We start from the raw sequence: 22440 nt of genomic DNA on the forward strand, positions 1-22440 counted from the left end.
TGAGGCGTCAGACTTATGGACCTTTATTTGGTTGGGGGATGAGATTTTGTCGGACTTAAGAGGCATCAGACTTATGAGCGGACCCCAATTAAAACTGGCTAAATAATGTTTGATACATGTATAACTGGTAGAGTTTTTAATCTGTTGACTTTTTTGATCAATGAGGTTTGGTACCTTTTGTATACAAAAAACTGGGAGCCAAGGGTGATGTTTGATATACTAAATGTTCGGTAAAGCAGCGTATGCATAAAATACATACAGCATCAGTGTAGAAATGGCTTCCATAAATAAGTTAACCTTAAGAATATGGGTTTAAACACCTCGTTTGATACGATTAGACACATTCTTGCAGAGATAAGTTGGACGAAATCCTATAGAAAATTATATTTTACATTATGGTGGTAGCTAATTTGCATATTAATTGTTTAAAAAAAAACTGCCCATGGGCACCAATCGGAATGTTGATCTACACGGTCTAAATGACAAGAAAACACAAAAACAGTTTGAGCAGACCCTAATGCATGGTCCTCCTCCAAATAGGGGTTTGACACCCGGACTAAATACCAGCAGGTGGTTGTGGGGTCAAATCCTATCGAAGTTGTTTGCGATTTTTTTCTAACAATCATTCAGGACAACACAGAGTATTCAGTGTTTATAACAAAGACGTCGGTGAACTTGTCCATTTTCAACACAGTGTGTCAAATATTCATACAGTCCACACTGTTCTGTTGCTGTTGGCTATGGAAAGCCCTGCTGGATAGAAGGGACATATTTCTGTACACATACATTGTCTTTTTCAAAATGACATCATGCCAGAAGGAATAATTTCACATGCAGTTGAGTGTCATTACTATCTTGAAACCAAGTAAGCCTTTTAACAATAATGTGGTCAGAGACTCGACACTCTACATTTAAGAAGAGTGCATAACAAATGGATAGTTCAAGTTGCAGCTCAGTAGATACTACACCGGGTACATTAAAAAAAAAAAACAATGTAATGTATGCACAATTTTTGAGGTCTAGTAACTGGTTGCTAACACATGTTGAACCACAGACACCAATGGGCAAACTTTCTTAAACCACCTTCGATGATTGTTTACTTCTGAATGATACCATTCAAGGCAGAATTTTCAGTGTATTTTGTACCAGTCCTATCTTCACTTGGAACAAAGATTTTCTCATGAAATCAGAAGATATATTTCTGGGTATTTTTGAATGTTTCTATGTGCCTTAAATGCCAGTGTTTATTAAATTAAATGAAATCAGTCAAATATTCTACATCATCATGTGTTCCTTTGAGGTGGCCATATTAAGTTTTATCGATCAAAATATTCTTTTATCCCACACATAAAATCCAATATTATTATCAGGCTGACTTGATCAGCAAGAAATAAATTTCAGGACACTTTTCTTTATTTCTCAAATTCCCTTGAATATTCTTTGTGTATTTACAACCAAAGTAAATGTCGCGATTCTCGAAGCTGCCATTGTGGTTGTGGACAACAGAGAGCGTATACCCTGCTGCGTGCTCTTTCCAGGTGTGATGCTGCTGAGTGCTACACTCTGTTGACTGGTTGACAACTGTGATTTTCTGTGCTCTTGATTGTGTGGGAACCAGGGAAATTTATTGAAATGATCGGATGAGGACAATATCAAAAATAATATTGTCCTCATCCGGATACTTTTAGTAACATAATATTGCTGTCATTTGGGTACTTGTTACATAAGCATACGATATGCCAATTTATTTTTACCACTGGAATCCTGATATAAATAATTTTCCCTACATGTATATCATAGCAGATATTGCTCTTTGCACATGGCGCCATTTTAACATGTACAATGTAGTAGGATTACCACTAAAAAAAATGATATAATGGATGGCGAAATAAAGGAGAATGGAGAGGAGACTTCTGGCTTCCGACAGAGTTTATGAATGAGTGGATTATTCCGGAGTGTGCATGCGCATACGTACACGCTACCATAAAATAGTTACCATTACTATACCTCATACATATTCATGACTGAGAGCCAAACTTTCACTGGTCAATTCACCATCACGTGCCAGATGTTATTCTTGCCGTTTACCAAACGCGCACAAGGATTTACGCACAGGCTAAATACGCATGCGCAGTAGACTGTCACTACGCATGCGCTTTAAAACCAATCAAGGAACTGTCGCACGGGTGTAGTACGCACACGCGAACATCGTCGAAAAGAGAGATGCTTGGTGGCACGGTTCGCGTAAATTCATGAAATTATATAATTGCCGGACTGAACAAAATTTATGGGACATTAAAGACGTCTCCTGTTCAAGAGAAAGTTGTACACAAACAACTGTATTTACAACTGTAGTTGCTGTATTGCAAATGAATCGAACTAGTGAACTTAACGCAACAATATTGTTTTGGTGAGCTATACAAGTTTCTCCGAAAATTTTGTTTTAGGTGCATGATTAGACATAAAAAAATTGGCAACTGAATATGCATGAGGTATAGTAAAACAAATACAACATGGTTTATTTCGGGTGGACAGTCGATATTAGCTCCCCTCGGTATTGGAAGTTGACAAACTAGTTCCCTCGGCTTCGCCTCGGGAACTATTTTGTCAACTTCCAACACCTCGGGGAGCGAATATCGACTGTCCACCCTCAAACCATGTTATATTTGTATATTACTTCATCTCCCCTTTTTAGAGATGTAATTTACATTATTATGTGATATAAGTATGAAAGCTATGCATAATATTATCCCTCATAACTATAAATGTCCCGTGCTAGACATGACATGCACATTGTCTGAGTAAGCAGCCCTTCTTTTGAAGTAACACTTGGAACAATTTTGACACTCACTGTTTTTTTACACCCTGTTCAACCTTTTTTCCCCCTATACAATACTATAAGAAACCCTAAACACTTTATTGCTACATGTGCATGTGTCGCGCATGGCCTCATGTTTGACGATGACCTGTCTGCCTTTGAATATGACACCGCAGATTTTTTTTGGGGGGGGTTTCATCTTTTTTTTTTGTCCCACGATTTGACTGTGGCAGTATGTACATGTACCTGTATGTTGCCTGTTTTTGAGTGGTATAAAAGGGTTGTAAATAGCGCCACCAATGTCAAAATAGTCCGTCCCTGTCCCTGTCCCCCCCCCAAAAAAAAAAAAAATTGCCAAAAATTTTGGGCAACATTTGTTTGAAAAAATTCAAACTTTAAGAAGTTTGAATTTTTTATATGAAAAAAATGAGTCATTGCAGGCGCGGTGGACCACTTTCTATCGGCTTGTTGCAAATCCAATTAACGCCTTGTGGTCCGTGTACACGATGAAGTTGTTTTGGAACAGGTAGGTGTAGAACCAGGTAATCCCAAATACGAGCGTGAGGATTTCTCACTCAATATTCAAGTAGTTTGCCTGCGCACTAGTTTGAGTGATGTTGGCTCAGCTGCACTGTCATGTTTGTTACCATGATGCTCAGTTCTGGCTTGGAATATTCGATCATCATCAGCAGTCTCCAAATCCAGCTATGAGCCATCCACGTCAACCGATCAGTCGAGATGAGCCACAGGGCAGGGGCTGACAGAGCATGGTCAGCCTCAAGCTGTCGCACCCATTATTTTTTTGCTCGCGACCCGAGCTGTCCCGACTTTTTAGCCTCTAATCTTGCGCATCTTTTGATAAAATGCGGACCACAGGCAGTGAAAAATTTTCGGCGCTATGCGCCATGAAAACTGAATTTCCCAATATACACACATGTAGTGTACACATAGCAGAATTACCTTTCGAGCATATGAATAATTAATTAGCAATAATTCCAAAACCCTGTGACCTATAGTCATGAAATTTCTTGGATACATTCGTGTTAAGTTGTTCTATGCATGTACCGAGTTTCATAATTTTTTCGTCACTCGATGGCTGAGATCATGGAGGGGGGGGGGGGAGGCAGAATCCATGTGAGATGGTCAAAATAGCCTGGCCCTTTTAGGGTAAAAGTCAGATTTTTCCATGTTTTCTTCTGCAAAACTTCTTCAAAGATAAAAATCAATGTTTTAACTATATTGCTCTGACCTCCGTCATCTTAACCCCGTCTTATTGAGCTGGTAATCCCAAAACAAAATCAAGGGAAAAGGGGAGAAAGGAACAAGCTGGTAAGCTCAATAGGTGTTTAACATAAGTTGACATAGCCTGTGTTACATGTGAATTTCAACTTCAGGAGTAAAAAATCAGCCAAAAACTTGTAGTATCGCATTTGAAAACAGCATGGTACAAACATTTTACAAAAACAAACAACTGTAAATGGACATATTAAGAATTAATTACATCAACATCTTGTTTTATTTGCTTCAACACTTACAGATTGACAATGGTGAAGTATTTCAGTACATACACAATTTCATAACAATTTCTAAATATTAAATTGCAACCATTATGTAGAACAACCTGTGACATTGGTCATGCAAATGACACACATCACTAACTTCTTCTTTTTTTCTTCTGTTTTGGATATAGAATTGTTTTTCGCAATGGAAAGACCAAAAGTTCAATCAACATTAACAGTACCACTATCTGACCACCATAGGCAGCAGAAGGAAAGTGGTAGGGTGCTTACTGCACACCCACATGTTTTGAAAATACGTACATGTAGAGCTCAGCTGCCCATCCAGAACAATTAAAACATACAAAAATGCTGAATTTAACAAACGATGTTGGGAGGAACACTTAAACATCAGAACATTACAACTTACTTCATGTGTGGTATTAATTTTGTAAATCTGGCCTTTGCAATATTAGATATTCTAGTGAATCTTGTGAATTAGTCAATCTCAGAATAATTTGTACACTTTTCCTATTTAAATTCTCTGCTCATTGTGTACATGATGTAAACATAAGTCTAAGAATTTCAAAGTACCACTTGTGATGAAATACTATAGTCTCTGTTTGTTTGGGTTTTTTTTTTCAATAAAAAAGAAAACATTTCTTGATCTAAAGAAAAGAATCTCAACTTAAAGCCGTATCGATATTGTGGGTAATTCATTCACCATTGATGAAATCACAATATCCTGGTAAACAATTGTAGTTTGAAAAGGGGTATGATGCTTTGATGACTTTTTGACACAACTGCAGACCACTGTTTAATACTGAGGTTATTCTCTTGTGTATGAAACAAGTTCAGGTGTATGGATTTTTCTTATGTGAGCAAATAGTTGTTTTCATGTGTACATAACATTACTTTTTGATACATTTATCTTCTGTTGATGCCATTTATCCATAGATACATCAATTTGTTTTTACCCCGAACAATTAAGAACATGTTTCAATCAATCAGAACAGATCTTTTTAACAACAAAGTTACATATATGTTGCAATACCTTTCACAGCAAATTTTCAATGGTGACTGCTTTTTGGGAAACTGTTTCATAGGAGGGGTGTGCCACAGAAGTTTGTAGTCCTTGTTCATTAAGCCCAACACAGTGGGGTTTTTTTTTTGGGGGGGGGGGGGAGTTTCATGAATGTGCCAAAATCCAGTACTGTTGCTGTACTAACCAACTAATGACACATTCTAAAAATATAACCATAACTGGTGATTTCCCCTCCCATAACAGTGGCTTAACTGCGCAATTCTGAATTCATCCACTTGATTGCTTATAGTGTTGGGTTTTGGAGGATTTTATTAAGGTCATGGTACCTAATGTCAGTTGTGCTACTATGAGCCACACATCCCCTTTATCGTTCAGCATATGAGGTAATAATTTGAGAATTATCGTGATCATCAATTATCAATTTGAGAATTATCAGATGGCTAATTCAGTAACTAAAATTGTTATATCGTGTGCTTGGACACTGTAATTTCATTGGTCTAGGACGGCCACGTGTTTGGACAATAACAATGCACGTCACACACTAAGGGTGATATCGCACTGCGTTTATCACGCGCATTGCATACGCAAGTGGAACCTGACAGTGTGCTAGCTTCAAGCAATGAGAACTGCAATGTCAAATGCCTGGTCTCATGTCTGGCAGGACATCAAAATCTGCAGTTATCAAAGGTATTTATTTCTCAGACAGTAAGTTACAGCCATTTATCTTTTTGAGTTATTGGCACGATATATCAAAACAATTGTTGACTGCTGTGATATAGAATGTGCCGTTTTAATCCTCTTGGGGCACACAGTACCCTTTGCTTCACCTCAGGTGCCATGCGCCCCTCAGGTGTAAAAAGGTCATATCCCACATGACATCACAGCAGTCAACAATTGTTAAATGTATTCAATTTTACACCGGGAGAAAAAAAGTCCACACTCATTGGAGGGGTCATAATTGGCTTTTTCACAAAATTTGTGAAAAAGCCTTTCTTTTTGTTATAATTTTGTTTTCTTTTTTTCTCTCTCTTTTTGTATGTGGGTAGACTGGGATTTTCACAAAATTTGTGAAAAAGCCTTTCTTTTTGTTATAATTTTGTTTTCTTTTTTTCTCTCTCTTTTTGTATGTGGGTAGACTGGGATGTGCTATAGCACATTTGTGAAAAACATAAGGTGTCATCATGATGACGTCATCGTGCGATTTTATATGAATTTTTGAATTTTTCGATCGTTAAGCCATATCTCACGAACCCAACATGCAAAATTCAAAATTCTTTTTGTACTTGGTTTGTTTGGTAATAAGTACTTGCACAAAATTTTGAAAAATGTGTGACATCATCATGACGTCATCAAAAATGTGATTTTTCAAAACACGTATAATGAAAGATCCATTTATGATTTTTTCAATATTTATAATTTTATTCTGCTTCCAAAATTGCACACTTTCTTTCATCGGATTGACTTTAAATTTGGTTCACACCAAGACCACAATGACAAAATGTGCATAGAGAAAGGTTCTCAAGATGACGTCATCGCAGGGCATGTGACGTCATGTGATAAAATTATATTTTTGGAATTATTCTAAGCATTTTGAACAACCTTTAACTGTATCAAAAGCACTCTAAAAAGTGACTACAAAAGGACCAACATGACATAAACATGAGTAAAATGAGAAAATGCCCTATGTTCTGTTTTCAAACAGACATACATGTAGACCTCTAGTTTGAACCTGATTGTCCTATGATACCGGTATGTTAGCTATATTTTGATACTCCGTTTGCTACCAAAGACTGTAAATCATCAAACACTGACAATGGTTCATGAAAAATGGTACAGCGTGAAAAGTTGCAAATCTAAAGAGTACACGAGTGGAAATTGCTGTGTGACAATGTCACACTGCCTGAAATGAATGGCAGGGAATACGCATCGCAGTGCTTGCATGCATGCAAGCACGCGAATTGAATTACCCACACTTTGTTCGAGCACTGTGCAGTCAATAGGGCCCAATTACGGGCATGTGTGGTTATGCTTAGCGTAATCTTATTAAATTTGCAACTATTCAAACTGCATCATTTTTCATATCTGTTGTCAATCTTTGAAGATTTACAGTACTTGGTAGCAAACAGGGTATCAAAATGAAGCTTACAAAATTCCCCAATAAATGATGTCATCATCAGACGATCACAAAAATTATGACCCCTCCGATGGGTGTGGACTTTCTTTGTTGGCGATGTTTAATAATATATTGTGAAATAAAGCCCCATTACAGGATATTTCATGACACATTTGAAGAAGCTTAATTATGCAGTATTTTCGTATTAAAGAAAAATAGTGTCAGCACCAACAAGAAAATGGAGTGTTGTTTGCACTTACAGAACGTCAGTCATCATCTAAAATAGTTCTCCCCGTTTGATGTAGATATCTCCATATGCAATTGTTTGCCAAATCACAATCAAGTTTGAAGCAGCAAACTCTGTAATCAAAGAAATAAAACTCAACTAATTAATAAGTTGCAATAAGACATTAAAAAACAGCACTGTAATCACAACAGGCGCGGATCCAGAAGGGAAGGGGTCCAAACACTCCCCCCCCCCCAGCCGTCCGCTCTTACACCAACAAAAAAATAACACTTATAGTAATTAGAGCACTTGCGCTTCACAAATTTCAGCGGTGGTCAGTAATGTCACCAGATAATTAGTATTGTGACCAGTACGTGAACATTGACCTTAGTGTGGAAATAGTGTGTATCTGGTAGTTCAGAGATTTTGTCACAATGCATGCATTTTGACAAAATCCTTTATACTTGGCAAACTGTGCTGCTTCTCATGATTCAAGTTAGTTTCTTTTACAAGTTACACTGTCCTGTGTAGTTTATTATGCTATCTCCAACAGCTTTCACAGTTGTTGGCATATTTGCTCTGTCTTTACACTCAATCAGCCCCCCCCCCCCCCCCCCCGGCAATTAAAACACATTGCAAAAGTTGGGATCCTGAGCAGTATCCTAGCACTAATTATTCATAGATAGGACCAATCACAGCCAAGAGATTGGACCAATTGCAGCCAAGAGTTTTGACCAATTACAGCCAGGAGTTTTGACCAATCAGACGAAAGATTGAAGCACTAATAATAAGCAACAGTGGAACAATGCATGCACATGTACTGTGTGGGTCATTCTGTCACAGCTTTTTGAGCAAGCTGGATCAATTTGCCCACCACCACCCCAGCTCCTGCCTTCTCTTGCAGGTTTTATTTTAAAGTGGCATTTTAGCAGAATTCGAAGACAGCCATCTCCTAATACATACATAATTGAACTGTACCATTATTGTTATGGTTATTGTCACAAGTTGATATTGTTACGGATATTGATGTGTGTTATAACACACTGTGATGTGAACTTTGTGAAGCCCGGTTCATACTTGGCACGAAAGCGAAAGCGTACGTGAATTTCTGACGTCACGGCAAGTATTCGCGCTGCAAATTCGTTAAAGTTGAACATATTTCAAATCAGGCGAATTTCGCAGCGAATGTTGCATGACGTCAAATTCGCTTCGCATTCGCTTTCGCATGAAGTATGAACTAATTTGAAATAATTTGGTTCTCGCATGATTATGGGCCTGGGTGCCCATGCATTAGTGATTGGCCTGGGTGCCAAATGGTAATTGATGTATATTTGACCTGGGTGTCCATCGATTGTGTGGTTGATATGTTTGGGCCTGGTAGCCCTTTAGACCTGGGTGTCCATCGATTGTGTGGTTGATATGTTTGGGCCTGGTAGCCCATTGGACCTGCGTGTCCATCGATTGTGTGGTTGATATGTTTGGGCCTGGTAGCTCATTGGACCTGCGTGTCCATTGATTGTGTGGTTGATATGTTTGGGCCTGGTAGCCCATTGGACCTGGGTGTCCATTGATTGTGTTTTTGATATGTTTGAGCCTGGTAGCCCTTTAGACCTGGGTGTCCATCGATTGTGTGGTTGATATGTTTGGGCCTGGTAGCCCATTGGACCTGGGTGTCCATCGATTGTGTGGTTGATATGTTTGGGCCTGGTAGCCATTGGACCTGGGTGTCCATTGATTGTGTGGTTGATATGTTTGGGCCTGGTAGCCATTGGACCTGGGTGTCCATTGATTGTGTGGTTGATATGTTTGGGCCTGGTAGCCCATTGGACCTGCGTGTCCATTGATTGTGTGGTTGATATGTTTGAGCCTGGTAGCTAGCCCATGGGACCTGGGTGTCCATTGATTGTGTGGTTGATATGTTTGGGCCTCGTAGCCCATTGGACCTGGGTATCCATTGATTGTGTGGTTGATATGTTTGGGCCTGGTAGCCCATTGGACCTGCGTGTCCATTGATTGTGTGGTTGATATGTTTGGGCCTGGTAGCCCATTGGACCTGGGTGTCCATTGATTGTGTGGTTGATATGTTTGGGCCTGGTAGCCATTGGACCTGGGTGTCCATTGATTGTGTGGTTGATATGTTTGGGCCTGGTAGCCATTGGACCTGGGTGTCCATTGATTGTGTGGTTGATATGTTTGGGCCTGGTAGCCATTGGACCTGGGTGTCCATTGATTGTGTGGTTGATATGTTTGGGCCTGGTAGCCATTGGACCTGGGTGTCCATTGATTGTGTGGTTGATATGTTTGGGCCTGGTAGCCATTGGACCTGGGTGTCCATTGATTGTGTGGTTGATATGTTTGGGCCTGGTAGCTAGCCCATTGGACCTGGGTGTCCATTGATTGTGTGGTTGATATGTTTGGGCCTGGTAGCTAGCCCATTGGACCTGGGTGTCCATTGATTGTGTGGTTGATATGTTTGGGCCTGGTAGCCCATTGGACCTGGGTGTCCATTGATTGTGTTTTTGATATGTTTGAGCCTGGTAGCCCTTTAGACCTGGGTGTCCATCGATTGTGTGGTTGATATGTTTGGGCCTGGTAGCCCATTGGACCTGGGTGTCCATCGATTGTGTGGTTGATATGTTTGGGCCTGGTAGCCATTGGACCTGGGTGTCCATTGATTGTGTGGTTGATATGTTTGGGCCTGGTAGCCATTGGACCTGGGTGTCCATTGATTGTGTGGTTGATATGTTTGGGCCTGGTAGCCCATTGGACCTGCGTGTCCATTGATTGTGTGGTTGATATGTTTGAGCCTGGTAGCTAGCCCATGGGACCTGGGTGTCCATTGATTGTGTGGTTGATATGTTTGGGCCTCGTAGCCCATTGGACCTGGGTATCCATTGATTGTGTGGTTGATATGTTTGGGCCTGGTAGCCCATTGGACCTGCGTGTCCATTGATTGTGTGGTTGATATGTTTGGGCCTGGTAGCCCATTGGACCTGGGTGTCCATTGATTGTGTGGTTGATATGTTTGGGCCTGGTAGCCATTGGACCTGGGTGTCCATTGATTGTGTGGTTGATATGTTTGGGCCTGGTAGCCATTGGACCTGGGTGTCCATTGATTGTGTGGTTGATATGTTTGGGCCTGGTAGCCATTGGACCTGGGTGTCCATTGATTGTGTGGTTGATATGTTTGGGCCTGGTAGCCATTGGACCTGGGTGTCCATTGATTGTGTGGTTGATATGTTTGGGCCTGGTAGCCATTGGACCTGGGTGTCCATTGATTGTGTGGTTGATATGTTTGGGCCTGGTAGCTAGCCCATTGGACCTGGGTGTCCATTGATTGTGTGGTTGATATGTTTGGGCCTGGTAACCCATTGGACCTGGGTGTCCATTGATTGTGTGGTTGATATGTTTGGGCCTGGTAGCCCATTGGACCTGGGTGTCCATCGATTGTGTGGTTGATATGTTTGGGCCTGGTAGCCCATTGGACTTGGATGTCCCTTGATTGTGTGGTTGATATGTTTGGGCCTGGTAGCCCATTGGACCTGGGTGTCCATCGATTGTGTGGTTGATATGTTTGGGCCTGGTAGCCCATTGGACTTGGATGTCCATTGATTGTGTGGTTGATATGTTTGGGCCTGGTAGCCCATTGGACCTGCATGTCCATTGATTGTGTGGTTGATATGTTTGAGCCTGGTAGCTAGCCCATTGGACCTGGGTGTCCATTGATTGTGTGGTTGATATGTTTGGGCCTGGTAGCCCTTTAGACCTGGGTGTCCATCGATTGTGTGGTTGATATGTTTGGGCCTGGTAGCCCATTGGACCTGCGTGTCCATCGATTGTGTGGTTGATATGTTTGGGCCTGGTAGCTCATTGGACCTGCGTGTCCATTGATTGTGTGGTTGATATGTTTGGGCCTGGTAGCCCATTGGACCTGCGTGTCCATTGATTGTGTTTTTGATATGTTTGAGCCTGGTAGCCATTGGACCTGGGTGTCCATTGATTGTGTGGTTGATATGTTTGGGCCTGGTAGCCCATTGGACCTGGGTGTCCATCGATTGTGTGGTTGATATGTTTGGGCCTGGTAGCCATTGGACCTGGGTGTCCATTGATTGTGTGGTTGATATGTTTCGGCCTGGTAGCTAGCCCATTGGACCTGGGTGTCCATTGAATGTGTGGTTGATATGTTTGGGCCTGGTAGCTAGCCCATTGGACCTGGGTGTCCATTGATTGTGTGGTTGATATGTTTGGGCCTGGTAGCCCATTGGACCTGGGTGTCCATTGATTGTGTGGTTGATATGTTCGGGCCTGGTAGCCCATTGGACCTGGGTGTCCATTGATTGTGTGGTTGATATGTTCGGGCCTGGTAGCCCATTGGACCTGGGTGTCCATTGATTGTGTGGTTGATATGTTTGGGCCTGGTAGCCCATTGGACCTGGGTGTCCATTGATTGTGTGGTTGATATGTTTGGGCCTGGTAGCCCATTGGACCTGGGTGTCCATTGATTGTGTGGTTGATATGTTTGGGCCTGGTAGCCCATTGGACCTGGGTGTCCATCGATTGTGTGGTTGATATGTTTGGGCCTGGTAGCCCATTGGACTTGGATGTCCATTGATTGTGTGGTTGATTTGTTTGGGCCTGGTAGCCCATTGGACCTGCGTGTCCATTGATTGTGTGGTTGATATGTTTGAGCCTGGTAGCTAGCCCATTGGACCTGGGTGTCCATTGATTGTGTGGTTGATATGTTTGGGCCTGGTAGCCCATTGGACCTGGGTATCCATTGATTGTGTGGTTGATATGTTTGGGCCTGGTAGCTAGCCCATTGGACCTGGGTGTCCATTGATTGTGTGGTTGATATGTTTGGGCCTGGTAGCCCATTGGACCTGCGTGTCCATTGATTGTGTGGTTGATATGTTTGGGCCTGGTAGCCCATTGGACTTGGATGTCCATTGATTGTGTGGTTGATATGTTTGGGCCTGGTAGCCCATTGGACCTGCGTGTCCCTTGATTGTGTGGTTGATATGTTTGAGCCTGGTAGCTAGCCCATGGGACCTGGGTGTCCATTGATTGTGTGGTTGATATGTTTGGGCCTGGTAGCCCATTGGACCTGGGTATCCATTGATTGTGTGGTTGATATGTTTGAGCCTGGTAGCCTATTGGACCTGGGTGTCCATTGATTGTGTGGTTGATATGTTTTGGCCTGGTAGCCATTGGACCTGGGTGTCCATTGATTGTGTGGTTGATATGTTTGGGCCTGGTAGCCCATTGGACCAGGGTGTCCATCGATTGTGTGGTTGATATGTTTGGGCCTGGTAGCCCATTGGATCTGCGTGTCCATTGATTGTGTGGTTGATATGTTTGGGCCTGGTAGCCCATAAGCATGTGTGGTATGTTGGACACTTAACCATTATTGCTTCGTCCTTCGGATGGGATGTTAAGCCGTAGGTCCCGTGTGTTGCATAAATGCACGTAAAAGAACCCAGAAACACTTATCGCTAAGAGAATTAAGGGGTTTGCCCCGGTGTTTCTGGCCTCCTGTATAAACTCCCACGTGGAGTATTTAGGAGAAGAAACAACCAAGAACCAAGTCATATGTTGGAATCATTACAACAAACGTGAGAAAAGAGCTATTTTCCTACATTTGTCAGAAAATGACCACTACTGACCACTAAGTGACCTTTGACCCAAAGCTGCCTATATAGGGCTTGGACCAGGAAACTCCTAACCAAATTCGGTTAAAATCGACTGAACAGTGCGGCAGATGTAGCCTCTCTTTGATTTTCACCGAATGATCGCTAGTGACCAATTGGTGACCTTTGGCCAAATTCTGTGTACACTCCCAGTATTCTGTATTCAGTTGTATCCCTGGACCGAGCCCAGGGGTGTGAGTGACCTCTGACAAAAATAGCTGAAAACAGCTGAACAAGGTGTAAAAAAAGCTGAACTTTGGAAATCTCCTATACTTTTGTACACAGCAAGGGAGGGAAAATAGCTGAAATCCAAAACAAAAAAAGCTGAAATCAGCTATAAAGCTGAGATTTCACACCCCTATTTATATCTATTTATAGATAAGGGGCTTGGTCTGGGGATGCCACTGACCTAGTTTGGTTGTCACTGGATGAAGACTGGGCGAATTTGTAAATTTCAATAAAATAACCCCTAGTGACCACAAAGTGACCTTTGGCCTCGATCTGACCACACCCCATGGGTCATTGGTCAAACAAGCTTGGTTGAAATTGGCCAAAGTGTTTGGCAGTTGAACTATTTAAAGCTAACGGTGAGAAAGAAGGAGACGACAACCACGAAGAAGCTTTCAGTGCGCTTCGCACGGCTGATAAAATATAGGTTTTCCCGGCCAATTTCCAAATTTTTCTAATCATTTTCATTATCAGCCATTCAATTTCGGGTGAGATTTGCACCCGATTTGTCTTAGGGACTATAAAATGCGATAGATTGCTTCTTTTTGATTGTTGAATGACGATCTGCGTGATCTTTCAATATCAATCTAAATGGAATGGCGCTAAATTGAATGAAAACTTGGTGAAATTGGCAGGTAAAACCTATAATAAAAAAGATGACATTCTGCAGGGGTTATAATCTGTACCTGATGAGCCTGACCCCCTTCCCCCCCCCCCCCCCCTGCAAAATTCCTGGATCCACTGTGGCACAAAAATGCCTTGTACCTGGATCACCATTGCAATTATCAATCCTTCAGGATCTGGCAATAAAAAGGAAATCAAATTTATTTGTAAAGTAGTATAGGTCTTCCCAGCCAATTTCACCAAGTTTTCATTCAATTTAGCACCTGGCACATTCAATTTAGATTGAAATTGAAATATCACGCAGATCGTCATTCGACAATCAAAAAGAATCATTCTATTTTACTATCAGAACATTCTATTGCCTTAAAGCTTCACTCGAGAACAGTTAAAGTTTAAAGGACTTATTTAAATTTGAAAACAAGTATAGAAAAGATCAACAGTGAAAGAGAAATTCCTTAGCCCTTTTCATTTCATTATTTCGTGTCGTCATCCCTCATATCAGTTGATTTGTTACATAATAAATTTTACAGACATAAAGATTTTGAAAAAAACAAATTGACCTCAGAAGAAAATAGGAAAAATATCCTTTAAAACATTTTACTATAATTTGAATGACCAATCGATGAAAATGACTGCCCATAACGAATAAGAAAAAAACGTGGTCATACTCATATGCCCAGCGACGTCCGCTAATTTGAATGCATTAGCCGTCAAAAGATGTCAAAAACTTAACATACAGAATGCTGCAAATTAAGTTTTGAATGCACCAAAACAAATATAATGCAGCAAAACGAAAATGAACATTAGGAACAAAATCTTGAGTGCCAAAAAATGAAATTCAATGCCCAAACAATGAAAAAGCTGTCTTTTATAAATGTGCAGGCACAGTTGTACAACAGGATAAAATCAAAGATCACAGACAAACAATGCAATTTCTAATTCTAATTGGCAATGAATAAAATCAATCATACAGTTATTTTAAAATAAAAAAAATTACATATGGCAGGCCTTTTTTGTTAATGAGTGTAGAGCAGGTGGGCAAGATGGCTTTACTGGATTGGTGATTTCAGTGGAATTTGATTGCCCAGCAATTCAACATGAAAATCACAGCAGTGTCATGAGTGCCAATGGGGGCCATACAGCCCCCCCCCCAAAAAAACTTTTTTATTTTTTAAGCAACGTCACAATAAAGGCAGGCACTGCATACACCACCATCTTTTCCTAGAAAAAAAAATTTGGTCAAAGTGGTCAGAAATTGCCTCAGATTGCATCAAAGATAATCTAGAACTAAAAAAACATTTCCGGACCCTTAATCTTTTGTGGGGACCCACATTGTTTTGGGTCTCCCCCCCAAAAATTGTGTTATGGATCCGCCCTTGATTTTGAATTCAGTGGCTAATATTAAGAGCCCGCAAAAAGTTGACTGCAGAAACCAACGCAGCAATTAAAAATAACAGAGTTGCTGTTGAAACCCCTCAGCAGTCAAGTTGTCATCCGTAAAACCATTAACCTTTAACTCAACATGGTGACCTTTGACCCCAGAGCCAATCCCAACATGCCTGTACCAATGGGCAACCCCCTACCGAAGTTAGACACCAAATTTCATTTCTAACTCAAGCTGTCATCCGGTAACCATTTACATTTAACTCACCCCGGTGACCTTGATCTTTGACCTTTTGATCCCAAAATTAATCCCAACTTGTCTACTCCTAAAGGCAACCCCTACCGAAGTTACAATTCCAAACAACATTTCTAACTCAAGTTATCATCCGGAAACTAAGCTGCCCGGACATCCCTGCCAGATGGACTTCTGGGGTACCTCCATTGTTGTCCCATTGTTCCTATTTAAGATTTCGTTGCGAGGTACCCTTTTTTCTAAAGATTTTATTTGCGGGGTACCTCGAACAAAGGACGGGTACCCCACAAGTGTTCCGTGGTAAGGGCGGATGGACAGACAGACATATGCACAGACATACGGACAGACGCCGTAGGCAATGACAATACCCCTCAAGCCGCTCAGCTGAGGGGTAAAAAATGCAACGTAAATGCCATATCTTACCAACACAGATGCTGAACACCTTGCTTGCCCGAGCACATGAAGTAGATAATGGCACAAGATCTTTAAATGTTATCGTCTCATCTACGGCAGTGAGCTCAGCAATGTCTCTGTCAATGAAATATAAACATATTAAATGCATAGAAAGATATGTTTTAATATTATTTAAATAAAACACAAGCCCTGTATAATAAAGCCAGTTCGGTTTTCCAATATAGTCTGGTGCACAGCAAGATTCAACAATTTTTTCGGGATAACTGGTGCAGATAAATGCACGCAAGGCTACTGGGGGCGTGGTTACCAAATCTGCATTTTGTGCAATTTTTCGTGCAGTCAAAAAAAGAGATGGATCTTTTGTTGGCACAAACGTTTTGACACACACGACACCTAAAAACACTTCGCTGTCCAAAGGTATTTTGCAAAATGTTATACTTCAGAACACAGTGATCTCTTCAATTCTACTGGTACCCTACTATGCTTTTGCAGGCATACAATGAAATATTTGAGCTTGGGTGCTGGATCATCTTTTCACAGACATCACAACGTACATATACACGCCCGTATAGTTTATGGTGCTTTTTGTTGGATTTTACCGTGATTCCTAAACCAAAGGAAATGTCAACCCATCGCCCTCGGGTTGTTCCACGGCCCCAGCCACCGTCTCGAGGCCCCCAGATGAGCCTCCACCATCTATGGATGTATTAGCCATGGCTACTAGAGATTAGAGACAAGGAAGGACTTAGCGGTCTAGGTGAAGTGTCGTCATGCCCGAAACCAACGACTGACTGCCATGCCTCAGCACCGCTATTTGCTGATGGCCATTCAACAAATTCATCCAAAGATAAGCGATTCTCACGTTACCAAGCAGTGTATAGAGCATCAAGAAACAAGTGGTTTTCGACACCCAATAAGCCAACTTACAAGGGGTTGCTGGTCGACAATCTTACAAGTCGTCTTCAAAACGAGGAAGAGCGGGGAGGCAGTTTAATGCTTCAGACAACACATCCTCAAAAAACTAACTGTGTATGATTTTCCAGTCAGTTCCCCAGCATCTTTTGCAAATCTATTTCTGGCAAGTCATCTTCAATGCTTTAAGCACCATTGGTTACTTGTCACAAATGACACATGGCATACAACATCATCATCTTCAAGACCCATGGATCATTGACACCATTTTAGGCTACCGCTTGAAATTTTTGTCAGAGCCTTTTCAGAGTAAAGTCCCCATTACACAAGCCCAATCTTGCCATCCCACAACTACTTTTTATGTAGAGGTGCAGAACATGCTTGAGAAAGGAGCAATAACTGTTGAACAACCACTCCAAGGTCAGTTTCTGTCTTCCCTTTCACAGTACCCAAGAAAAATGGAGATCTCCGTCCCGTCATCAACCTCTGACAGTTGAACCAGTTCATTCCATACGAAAACTTCAAAATGGAGAACATCACAGCAGTCAAACATTTGATAATTTCAAATGACTGGTTAATGACCATCGATCTCAAGGATGCTTATTTTACAGTGCTGATTCATCAGTCTCACAGAAAATTCCTCTGCTTCTGATGACATTTACCAGTTTTCATGCATGCCCTTTGGCCTGTGCAGTGCACCAAGAACATCTACCAAACTCCTGAAACCAGTTGCATTGGCCATTCCAGGAAAAAGTGATAGGTTGCGTCTTTTATCTGGACGACGGTCAGGGGGTTCGTGCAGACTTCAGATCTAACTATTCAGACAGATTAGATTAGATTAGATTAGATTAGATTGAACTTTATTATCCCTTGCGAGGGAAATTAAAATGGCCTTGACAAAGAACGGGTTATAAAACATACAATCATTAATTAAAAATATGTAAAAAGGCGATATAGTTACCACAAACATATAAATTCAGTAATGTAAAAGACAAACTACTACATATAATCTAATTGCGACAGTAACATTTTGCCTCTAAAGGGGTTCTTTGACATTGAAAATGTCTCCCTAATGACCGATGTCTCCCATTGTGCGAACAAATTACGATAACGTGTCTCCTTAATGGTACCATTATTACCCTGGATTGGACATTTGGGAGACATCTCCATAGACTTGTGCACAAAATTGTTCAAACTTACATGTGCCCTAACCCAATATTCCCTTGTCCTTTTCCCACGAATTTTGGTATGTTTACTAATTAGACAAGTAACAAATATAAACTAATTGCGACGATAAAATTGTGCCTCTAAAGGGGGGCTGTGACATTAGGGAGACATGAAAATGTCTCCCTAATGACTGATGTCTCCCATCGTGCGAAAAAATTATGATAACTCTTCTCCTTATGATAATAATAATAAGAAGAAGAATAATAATAATATTAATAATAACGAACTGTCAATGTATACAGATTGGCAATTTCCTCAGCTAACATCTTTGTAGATGGAGCACCAGTTGGACTACATCACTTAGTTAAACGTTTCTTCAAGGGAATGTGGCAATTGTGTTGACTCATTTCAAGTCTTTATCTGACAGTCAAAGATTATTTATCAGACAATTAACTCACAAATTAACTGTGCTTATTGCACTAGTTACAGCACTATAGTCACTGTTTGTCACTCACAGCAATCGATATCAATCCTATGTCCTATTCAGATAACAATTTTCATTTTTGGTTGATATAACTTTTAAATGTGTGTCAATTAACAAACCCTTCCACCATATGGAAATTGCTCGTTTTCAAGCTACCAGAAACCTTTGCCCAGTGTGCACTTTGCAGGAATACCTAAACAGGACTTCTCATATAGAAGGAATGGGAACTCTAGCACGACTCAGCTTCTGCCATCACACTCCACACCATACCATCTGGTAATGTGACATCCACAGTCTGTAGATGGTTAAAAGCTGTACTCAAAGAAGCTGGCCCTAATACTTCATATTTCAAGGCCCACTCAACCAGGGATGCGTCTAACTCAGCAGCTGCAAGTGTAGGGGTAACAACTCAAGATGATATATCTAGATGACACTTCTTTCATATGAAAACTGGTTTTTCATATCTGCATCTCAAAACAATCTCCCAAAGCTCATCAATTACACCTTCCCAATCGATAATGAGTATGTGTACCCATCCATTTCAGTGAGAAATCTAGGAGAAACATTCGATCCATCCATGACCATGTCCTCTCATGTTACATCCCTCTGTCAGGCAATCAATTTCAATTTATGCAACATCTCCAGAATTCGTCGCTTCATTGACAAGGAAAGCTGTACTCATGCGAAACACGGGGGTGATATCAGCTTTGGACTTTGAGATCGCATCCTGTGAAGAGATTAGTCAAATCATCAGCTCTTTAGCCAATAAATCATGCAGTCTCGACGTTATTCCAACCTGGTTTCTAAAGGCTGACACTGATTCATTTCTTCCGATTATTACCCATATAGTCAACACATCGATTTCTACAGGTACCTTTCCAGATTCGCTGAAACATGCTATTGTCACTCCAATCCTCAAAAAGCCGTCGTTTGACATCAACGAACTTGCCAACTATCGTCCGGTGTCGAACTTATCTTTTCTTTCGAAGGTCATTGAAAAGGTTATCGCTTCTCGCATTACGACAAACATGGATGATCACAATCTATGGGAACCGCAACAATCTGCATATAGATCTGGACACAGCACTGAAACTGCACTGCTCTCAATCAAAAATGATATCATGCTGATGATTGGTGACACCAAAGGCGTGTTTCTTGTCCTTCTCAATTTAAGTGCCGCCTTTGACACTGTGGACCTACAGATCCTTCTACGGATGCTCAGTAATTCCATTGGCCTGACAGGAAAGGCACTATCTTGGTTCCGAAGTTATCTTAGGAACAGATCTTGTAGCGTGTGTATTGACGGCACGTTTTCCCACCAAAAAACACTGGACTATGGGGTACCACAAGGCTCGGTATTAGGTCCGTTGGCATTCACCATCTATATAAAGCCGATTGGAGACATCAATCGTGAACATGGTCTTAGTTTCCATATATATGCGGACGACATTCAAATCTACTGCAGCTTCAACCCCAAGGATCCGGAAATGATCAAATCTGCTCTTACTAGACTGTCAACCTGCATTCAAGACTTGAAAGTATGGATGACACAAAACATGCTCAAATTGAACGATTCAAAGACTGATTTTCTGGTAGGGGCCTCAACACACACACTTCGCAATTTACCTCCCATTACTCTGAAAATAGGGGACAATATCATCACGCCATCGCAATCCGTCCGCAATCTTGGAGTTCATTTTGATTCAACAATGTCAATGTCAACTCACGTTCTCAACCTCAACCGCAATATCCACTTCCAATTTCGCAACATCTCACGAATTCGCCGGTTCCTGGATTTTGAAACTTGTCACCACGTAATCCGTGCATTATTAGTTCTGTCCCGTCTGGATTATGGTAACTCTCTACTATATGGTATCGCTGAGTCAGGTCTGGATAAACTTCAACGACTACAAAACCATGCTGCACGCCTTTTATTTACCACTGGCAGGCGTGAATCGGCTTCTCGACTACTTAACCAACTTCACTGGCTTCCCATCCGGCAAAGAATTGAATTCAAGATAGCCCTTCTCACCTTCAAATGTCTCCATCACACAGCTCCTCAGTACCTTAACCGTCTCATCCAGCTCAACGTATTTGGCCAACCTGGCCTTCGTTCCAGTAACGATGGTACACTATTGTCGATGCAGAGATCCAAGAACACCTCCACTGACCGTGCCTTCGTTATTGCCGGCCCTAAGCTCTGGAATACCATACCCTCAAGCATCAGATCACAGGAGACTATTTCATTACTCAGATAACACTTAAAAGCTCACCTGTTTCCAATTTCATGTTAATATGTCTGTTTCATTATCTTGTGTTGCTTTAGCGCCATGATCTAGATGGAATGGCGCTTTATAAATCCTGTTATTATTATTATTATTATTTATTATAAGACTGCAGCGTCTACAGAACAGGGCTGCTCGTATCATTCATTTTCCAAGTTCCTCGCCGACATCCCTCTACTCCACTATTGCAATCTCTTCACTGGCTTCTGATCGAACTCCCATACCTCTCAAACAGCATTTCATTCTTGAACTAACCTTCACGACCCGGATTGTGCTCTGCCACAGACACAACCCGGCTCGTGGTGCCTAGGGGCCAAAGGATGGTTGTGGAAAGGTCTTTCTCTATCATATATAGAGGGAGGCCTCGTGTCATATTTTCTATGGAGAGCGTTCGCTCCGACCCCCCACCCTGCAAAAAGGAAGCTGGGAAGGGCTGACGAATCAACACTCCGATTGGATAGATTTTGCGTGACCTGTGACCGGCAAGGCGTCACGGCAACGACCCTGCAAGGTTTAAAACGGCCGTTACGACCGAGTCATTTGTACAAAGGTACATGCTTTGTACAAAGGTCATGATAAATTACCCAGAATGCCATCCCCACTTTCTTCACAAGATTCTGTGAAGCTCATCTGCCCTTCCCAGCGCCCTGTTTGCAGGGCGAGGGTACGATCGAATGGGGAGCGCTGATAAAATCCTACAATCGGGCACACTATTAACTAAAAGTGTACACATGCACCCTTCTCATTTAGGGGGAGACCGTTCCCATGTACGTCAAATTCTTACATTTTGCTAGTGCCTTAAATTTGCTTGCCCCCCCCCCCCCCCCATTATACAGTACCCAGTTAAGCTAGGAATATATGTTTGTGTATAACCAGAATCCCGATTTACCAAAGTGCCCCTCTCGGGGACATAAATGTGCCCTCTCAAAGCAAATGTGGCCCCTCGAGATGAAAACAAAACTGGCCCTAAATTTGGGAAATTTTTCTTCAGTAAAATGGTTTTCCCAAAATGGTATAGAGAGTTCTGATATGAACGAGGAATATGAAAACCAAGCCCCCAAACCCTTACAATGCGTAGTTTGCATAATGGGCAGTTTTGAAAAGCCACCGTTGATTTTACGAAGGCCAAGTGTCCGGTGAAATAACGTGTCGGCATTTCAGCATGGGTGTGCCCCCGACCCCCCCCCCCCCAAACCAAAAAAAATGCTGGATATGCTGCTGCACTAACGGAACATGCCTTTTACCTAGCAAGTGCCCCTTTTTGGTGATCCCCCCCCCCCAGTTTAAAAACCATTCCGCCGCTGC

At 41.6% G+C, this 22440-nt stretch overlaps 1 protein-coding gene across 2 annotated transcripts in view; it reads right to left on the bottom strand.

Moving 5' to 3' along the window:
• Positions 1-7313: 7313 nt before the first annotated feature.
• Positions 7314-22440, bottom strand: part of LOC119734697 — a 60887-nt gene continuing 45760 nt past the window's right edge. For both annotated transcript variants that reach the window (XM_038208245.1, XM_038208237.1), the window contains 2 exons: positions 16297-16403; positions 7314-7832 (listed from right to left, as the gene is read on the bottom strand). In XM_038208245.1, the coding sequence (XP_038064173.1) occupies positions 7750-7832; positions 16297-16403 (190 nt within the window). In that variant the 3' untranslated portion in view covers positions 7314-7749. The remainder of the gene's footprint in view (positions 7833-16296; positions 16404-22440) is intronic.

Source organism: Patiria miniata, unplaced genomic scaffold (genome assembly GCF_015706575.1).
Source record: "Patiria miniata isolate m_02_andy unplaced genomic scaffold, ASM1570657v1 HiC_scaffold_10, whole genome shotgun sequence".
In the NCBI taxonomy this organism is placed as follows: domain Eukaryota; kingdom Metazoa; phylum Echinodermata; class Asteroidea; order Valvatida; family Asterinidae; genus Patiria; species Patiria miniata.